General features: G+C 48.5%; 1 protein-coding gene across 2 annotated transcripts in view; it reads right to left on the bottom strand.

Annotated features, from left to right (window-relative positions):
* Nucleotides 1-2,412: 2,412 nt before the first annotated feature.
* Nucleotides 2,413-8,063, bottom strand: part of PUM1 (pumilio RNA binding family member 1) — a 101,827-nt gene continuing 96,176 nt past the window's right edge. For both annotated transcript variants that reach the window (XM_059488651.1, XM_059488652.1), the window contains exon 22: nucleotides 2,413-4,272. In XM_059488651.1, coding sequence (XP_059344634.1) covers nucleotides 4,141-4,272 — 132 coding nt within the window. In that variant the 3' untranslated portion in view covers nucleotides 2,413-4,140. The remainder of the gene's footprint in view (nucleotides 4,273-8,063) is intronic.

Below are 8,063 nucleotides of genomic sequence, written 5' to 3'. Positions count from 1 at the left end.
TCTAAAGCCCCAAAGTTCGAGTGCCTGTGGCCCTGGTGGCCAGGCTGGGGCACGGGGTGGCCTCAAACGCTGGGCAGAAACTGAGTGAAAACCCAAATCTGCTGAATTTAACAGCAAGGGGGTGGGAAAAGGTCAGTCCCAGTGTGGGGTCCCAGATCAATCCCAGTACAGGTTCCCAGATCGATCCCAGTGTGGGGAATCCAGATCAATCCCAGTACAGGATCCCAGATCAATCCCAGTGTAGGAACAGATAAATCCCAGGGTGGCAACAGATCAATCTTGCTGTGGGAAGAGATCGATCCCAGCGTGAGAACAGATTGATCCCAGTGTGGGGATCCCAGATCAATCTCAGTACAGGGTCCCAGATCAATCCCAGTATGGAGTCTCAGATCAATTCCAGTGTGGGAAGAGATCAATCCCAGTACAGGATCCCATATCAATCCCAGTGTGAGTCCCAGATCAATCCCAGAGTGGGGTCCCAGGGGTGCTGGCCCTGCTGAGAGGTGGGAATGGGACATGGGAAGAGTCTGGGCTTCAAACCCAGCCTTTCCACGTGCTAAGCCAAAATAAATAATTTCCTGTAAAATGGGCATTTTCTTGCCCTCCATCACTTGGCTGCATGTGACTCTGCCTCCACAAGTTCCCAGATTGGTCAGCATTCCCCAAATGTCCCTCTGGAAAAGGGATTTTAAATGCAGCAAAGGGCAGCAAAGGGATAGGGAAGGTCCTGGATGCTGCAAACGGGGGGAGCTGGTGGGAAGGAGAGGCTGATTTGGGGTTCTGTTCACACAGGGAAAGAAACGGGGAGCTGGATCTTCCTAAGTAAGGAATTGGGGGAATAAGGGAGACCAGGACATCATGGGAGCAGCAGGGGTGAGTGTGGGTAGAGCCATCAGCTCCATGGAGCAGCCTGGAGAAACACCAGGGAAAGAATTCCCAATTGCCAAGATCCCATCCAGCCCTGCCATTCCTCTGGCACTGGCAGCCATTCCCTGGCTCCTGTCCCTCCATCCTTGTCCCCAGTCCCTCTGCAGCTCTCCTGGAGCCCCTTCAGGCCCTGCAGGGGCTCTGAGCTCTGCCTGGAGCCTTCTCCTCTCCAGGGGAGCACCCCCAGCTCACCCAGCCTGGCTCCAGAGGGGCTCCAGCCCTGCAGCAGCTCCGTGGGCTCCTCTGGGCTCTCTGCAGCAGCTCCAGGTCCTTGATTTTGGGGGCTCCAGGGCTGGGGCAGCTCTGCAGGTGGGGTCTCAGAAGAATCCCCCATCCCTGTGCTGCAAGGAGCCTGTTCAGGTTGGGCTCCCAGTCCTGCACTTCAAAATCATCTCTGGGTGTTTTCTCCCTCCAAAAACACCAACTCGGCTCCCTCCTTCAGCACGTCAGACTTGCAAAGACAGAAATAAAGCCATGAAAAATGTCCCTTTCCCCTGCTCTCCATCCCAGCCCTCCTGAACAGCTCCAAGCCTTCCCTGTGTCCTGCTCCCACACTGAAGCTCCAAGCTCAAATTCACAATTCCATGAACAGCACAGCTCCAAGCTTTCACGGTGTCCTGCCACTGTATTGGAGCTCCAGTTCTATGAACAGCACAGCCCCAGCTCTTCCCTGTGTCCTGGTCCCACAGGGAAGCTCCAAACTCAAATTCAACATTCCATGAAAAGCACAGCTCCAAGCCTTCACTGTGTGCTGCTCCTAGCCTTGGAGTGAAGCTCCAAACTCCAACATTCCATGAAAAACACAGCCCCAACTCTTCCCTGTGGCCCTGGATGGAGGCTCCAGTTTCATGAACAGCACAGCTCCAACCCTTCCCTGTATCCTGCTCCCACACAGAAGCTCTAAATTCCAATTCAACATTCCATGAACAGCTCTCCTCCAAGCCTTCCCTGTGTCCTGGTCCTACAGCAAACCTCACAACTCCAAAATAACACTCCATGAAAAGCACAGCTCCAGCTCCTGCCCCTAGACTGAAGCTCCAAACTCCAACAAAACTGAATAAAAATTCCATAAAAAACAGAGCTCCAGCTCTTCCCTGTGTCTTGTCCCTGGACGGAGGCTCCAATTCCATGAACAGCCCAGTCCCAGCTCTTCCCTGTGTCCTGCTCCTGCCTTTGGAATGAAGCTCTAAACTCCAACATTCCATGAACAGCAGAGCCCCAGATCTTCCTTGTGTCCTGCTCCCACACGAAACTCCAAATTCCAGTTCAACATTGCACGAACAGCATAGCCCCAGCTCTTCCCTGTGTCCTGGCCCTGGATTGCAGCTCGAATTCCATCAACAGCACAGCCCCAGCTCTTCCCTGTGTCCTGCTCCTGCTCCAAATTCCAATTTAACACTCCATGACAGGCAGAGCTCCAGCTCTTCCCTTGTCCCCTGGATTGAGGCTCCAAACTTCCAAGAAACAATTCCATGAAACCCCGAGCCAGATTCCAAAGTTCTGTATTTTTCAAAATAAAGATCACACGTTGTTTAGAGACAATCTACACAAGAGTTACAAAAAATAGTCGCCCAGGCAGAAGCATACACAGGTTTGTTAATTATACACATATGGTTACAAGTGTGCTTGCAAAAAAGTTCATTGGAAATATACACAAGGCTCTGTAAATGTACACCGTGTAGTGTTACAATTCTATATTCAAACGAGGAAAATTGACAGTATGTTACATTCACTTACAAGTAGACAAAATGCAAAATACAGTTCATCTTCTGTACAAAAAAGGGGGAGGTGATTCACACTTTACAAGGTGAAAAGGGGCTCTGATTGTAAGGAAAACTAGGAGGGGGCTGTACTTTTGCACTTTTTGTTTCTTACTGTCACAAAAGAAGCAAAACATTACTTTGTAAGATTCAAAAAAACACTATTTGGAACTGAATCAGGTCTGTAGAACATTTAGAAAGGATCTCTACCGTCCAACTAGGTGACAAATAAAACCAAGCAGTTTATTTTTCTTCCTTTTTTGTTTTTAAACATTAACTAGGCTGTATAAAGAGAACATTTCCTTCAAAAGAAAAAATTTACTTCTGGTTGAAATTACAATTTACAATATACAACACTATATGCTACGACCATAAAAGGTGTGAATATACACTGAAATGCACAGGTTTTGCTAAATTCTTTTTTTTTTCCTGTTTTCTTACCAAAAAACGGGTTTTATGTCGATTCAAACTTCTCCACATTTACATTACAGAGGTTTACAAATGTACAATTGTACAGTCAGAAGTATGTTCCACTACTAGGGTACATTATAGATACAGATCAGACATCAAAACAAGAAAATACTACAAATTTTTATATATGTAAAGTCTACACCAAGTATACACTATATATTTATAGAAGCAAGACCAAAGCCGAGTTGGATTTTTTTGTTTTTCCTCATGCTAAATAATCAAATTGCGTCTCTCCAGGTGAACAGAGGAGTGGGCATAAAAAACCCCAAAAATCCTCCACTTTTAGATCATCTCTGGGTGTTTTCTCAAAATGCCAGCTAAGCTCCCTCCTTCAGCATGTCAGTCACAAATAAAATAGAAATAAAGCCATTAAAAAGTCCCAAAACTGGAATTTTGGTGTCTTTGTTTAAAACCAAACTTTAGCAAGTTGAATTTTTCTCTTTTTAGTATTTCTACCAGTGGTGTCACTGAATTAAAATTCCAACTTCTTGCTGATTTTTGGGCTAAAAGGAGGAAAACAAACCCCAAAAAAAGGTATTTGCAAAAAAGGATGAATTAAAAACAGGGGTTTTTCCTGTTTCGTTTGTTGTCTTCGAACCAACCACCCTGAAAGTCTCCACATTTGGAATATAGATACAACAGTGAACAAAAATGTGGCCTTCCATGTACATCTGAGACCTATGTACAAGAATTCTATACACCAGTAAAACAGCAGGGCAATTAGTTAATTAAAAAAAATAATTAGTACATGTTATGCATAATAAAATTAAAGAAATTTACAAAGGCTTCTCTTTTTTTTTTTGTGTTTTTTTTTCTGCTTTTCTTTGCTTTTTTTTTTTTTTTTTTTTTTTTTTTTTTTTTTTTTTGTGGGTTTTGTTTGTTTGTGTTTTTTTAGCAACCGTGGCGGGTGGTGTGGGTGGGTTCTGGGCTGGATTCCTGGTGGATTCCTGGGATCCTGGAGTGCCTCTGGAGCAGCCCCTGCTCAGATGATGCCGTTGGGGGGGCCACAGATGGGCCCCAAATCCACCCCATTTTTCATGTAGTATTTCTCCAGCTTGGCCAGGATGTGCTTGCCGTAGGTGTACTTGCGCAGCGTGGCGATGTGGGGCCGGATCTGGGAAAAACAGCAAAAAAAAAAAGGGATTTAATACAGAAATAATGCCATTAAAAATGTCCCTTCCCCTGCTGCCCATCCCAGCCCTCCAGCACAGCTCCAGCCCTTCCCAGTGTCCTGCTCCCACAGTGAAGCTCCAAATTCCAATTCAACATTCTGTGAACAGCACAGCTTCAAGTCTTCCCTGTGCCCTGGTCCCACACTGAAGCTCCAAATTCCAACTAAATATTCCATGAAAAGCAGAGCCCCAGCCCTTCCCCGTGTCCTGTCTCTGGATTGCAGCTCCAATTCCATAAAAGCACAGTTCCAACTCTTCCCTCTGTCCTGCTCCCACATGGAAGCTCCAAATTCCAATTCAATGTTCCATGAAGAGCTCTCCTCCAAGCCTTCCCTGTCTCCTGGTCCCACACTGAAGTTCCAAACTCCAACATAACATTCCATGAAAAGCAGAGCTCCAGCTCTTCCCCATGTCCTGCTCCAAAATGGAAGCTCCAAATTCCATTTCAATGTTCCATGAACAACACAGCCCCATCTCTTCCCTGTGTCCTGGCCTTGGACTGAGGCTCCAATTCCATGACCAGCACAGCTCCAACCCTTCCCTGTGTCCTGCTCCAAATTCCAATTTAACATCCCATGAACAGATGTCCTCCAACCCTTCCCTGTGTCCTGGTCCCACAGTGAAGCTCCAAACTCCAATTCAGCGTTCCATGAACAGCACAGCCCCAGCTCTTCCCCATGTCCTGCCCCTCTCAGGATTTAGGAACCTGAGTGGGGTCACACCCATCCCCTGGGTCAAACCAACTCCCCCAGACCCCAGAGGTCTTGGCTGGCACTGATGCCTCAGGTTTAGATTTTGTATTTTTCAGATTCTGCTTTGGTGTGTGGGTCTGGGCTTCACATTATGGGATGATGAGCAGGGAGACAAAACAATTCCTGCTCCAGCTGCGCACCAAGGACAAATGATCCAAATCTCAGCCCAAGAGCACAAACACCGTGGGCTGGAGAGAGAAAAACAAGCAGGATGGGACTGCAAGGGCTAAAGCTGGAATTGGACAATGAACTGCAAGGTGCAAATGGAGCAGAACTGATCCCAGGGACAGACCCTGTGCCCGGTCGTGCATTTTGGGACCATTTTGGTTCATCTTGTGTGCAGCCCTGGCTGGGCTCTTGTGCCGCTCAAGGTGGATCCATTGAGGAGATGCTTTCCATAAATCCCTGCTTTATTCTTTAGCTCAGTCTGGTCTCTGTTCTAGGGCAGCCTCCACAAGGCATCAGCATCACACAATTCTGGAATCCAGGCCACGTTCCCCAATTGCCAGTGGGATTCTGCACAAGGCAGACACTGGGGCTTTGGATTAAATGGATTCCCACTGCCTGGGAAGGGTCAGGTGGGATATTGGGAAAGAATGGCTGTGACCTCTGGAATTCCAGCTGCTCTGCAGGGTCTTCAGGAGAGTGACAGGAGAAGGGAAATTGATCCAAACTGAGAGGGAGTATAGATAGGATATGGATGGGATACTGGGAATTGTTCCCTGGCAGGGTGGGCAGGGGCTGGGCTGGAATTGCCAGAGCAGCTGTGGCTGCCCCTGGAGCCCTGGCAGTGCCCAAGGCCAGGCTGGAGCTCCTGGGACAGTGGGAGGTGTCTCTGCCACGGCAGGGGTGGCACTGGGTGGGATTTAAGGGTTTTCCAACCCAAAGCATTCCAGGATTCCATGCTTTCACCATTTTCTCCTCTCCAAGTGGATGTGCAGCATTCCCTGCTCCAAGGGTGGCCACATCCCACCACTGCCCCTAACCAGGGACCTCACCTCCAACTGCCCCTGGCTCAGCACCTCACAGTCCCTGACATTCCTGTTCCTCTGCAGGGACCCCATTCCCAAAGCACAAATCCAACCTGGCCCCCCATTCCCAGCAGGAATGACTCCTGTGCCCAGCAGGAGCAGAGAAGCTCCAATTCCTACAATTCCTTCTCTGTCCAGCTTCATTCCTTTCACTTTCTCCCTTTACGGACACAACTGTTAAAATCACTTTTCAATTTCATTTTTAAAATAAAAACTTTAAAAAAAATCCCATTTTTAGCCCCATCCCAAGCTGCTGTTTTCCACAACCAGGAGCCATTCCCACAGCCCCTGGCTCCATTTTTCCAGGCTTTCCTGCAGCCTGGGATCACAGCTGAAATCACATTCACTCAGGCCCACTTAGCTGTCAACCCTGAGCTATTTTTGACAGCCCCACTGATACTCTAATTTGCATTTTATCCAAAGGATTTGCTCCATGGGAAAAAGAAAGTAAGAAATGTTAGGAACAATAATTTGTATTTTTTTTAATACACGACTCTCTGTTATGGATTTACAATTCCAGGGCCCTTCTGCTGCCACAGATAAATTGGGTGTATCCCTTGCCAGATATCTTTATTTAATTATCTTTAGCATTTCTTGTGCACTAAAACAGATTTGGGGTTAAAAGAATGACTCTGAGTGGCTCCTAAACCTAAGAATTACCATCCCTGAGGATTATTCCAGCTGTTTGTGTTGATTCTGTGCATGTGGAGGTCAAAGCAGCTCCCTCACACAAATTCCCATTGCTTACAGAAAAATCAGTCTGGTTTAGTCAAGGATGCTTAAATATAATTTAAAAAAAGCTTCATCAGCATTTGAATACCTGACATTATTCAAAATAAATAAATCTCAGCTTTTCCATGCCTGGGTCAGTCGGGATTTCATTTCTCTGGCTGTACCTGGGCTTTTTCATCAAGTAACCCCAACAAATGTCACTGAAGGAAATTAAAATCCCCTCAGCCCCACCCCCATCTAAAGCCTGTTATTCTCCGTGCACTGCCATTCTGCAGCCCTGCAAATGTGACCTTTAAAAGCAGGAAAATGAAGATATTCCCTGTTCCAGGGCTCCCTGCCCCTGGAGCAGCGGGCACAGGGGATGGCAGCGAGGCAGAATTCATTCCAAATGGCTTCATTTGGATAAAGCTGAGCTCCTGGGCTGGCTGTGCATCCACACACTGCAGGGCAGTGCTAAACCACGGGAGTCTGGGATATCAGGAGGATTCTCCTCCATGGAAAGGGTGGTCAGGCACTGGAACTGCCCAGGGAGGTTTGGAGTGCCCATCCCTGGAGGTGTCCAAAGAATTCCTGGAGGTGGCACTCAGGGCTCTGCTGGGGACAAGGCACAGGCTGGGCTTGGTGGCCTTGGGGGACTTTTCCAGCCTCAGGGATCCCAGGACACTGGGAAGTGTCACATCAAAATCATTTTAAAGTGAGAAACAGAGCATTTGATGAATGGCTGTGGGCTCTGAGGCGGCACCAGCACGGTGGCACCAGGCAAGGCCAGTGGCCTTGGAGGGACATGGAGGGACAGGTGGGGCTGGCAGCCACAGGCACAGCGACAGATCCAGCAGGGACACAGTGACAGGGACACAGCCACAGCAGAGGGACAGATCCAGCAGGGACACGGCCATAGGGACACAATGGGACACAGCCTGAGGGACACAGATGGACACAGCCCACAGGGATGGAGCAAGAGGGACAGAGCCAAGGGGACAGAGCCCAAGGGACACAGCCCACAGGGACAGAGAGGGACACAAGCAGCGGGGCAGAGGAGCACAGGGACAGAGAGGGACAGCTTGCAGGGACACAGGTGGGGCACACAGGCAGGGGGACACACTGGGACACAGACAGAGGGACACAGCCCCAGGGACACAGAGGGACAAAGATGGGGGACACAGGCAGGAGACACAGCCGGGGGACACAGGGGGACAGAGACAGGGGACACAGGCAGGG

Source organism: Ammospiza nelsoni, chromosome 25 (assembly GCF_027579445.1).
Source record: "Ammospiza nelsoni isolate bAmmNel1 chromosome 25, bAmmNel1.pri, whole genome shotgun sequence".
Taxonomy (NCBI): Eukaryota; Metazoa; Chordata; class Aves; order Passeriformes; family Passerellidae; genus Ammospiza; species Ammospiza nelsoni.
The sequence above is the reverse complement of the archived record's forward strand: the minus strand, read 5'-3'. Positions and strand labels throughout refer to the sequence as shown.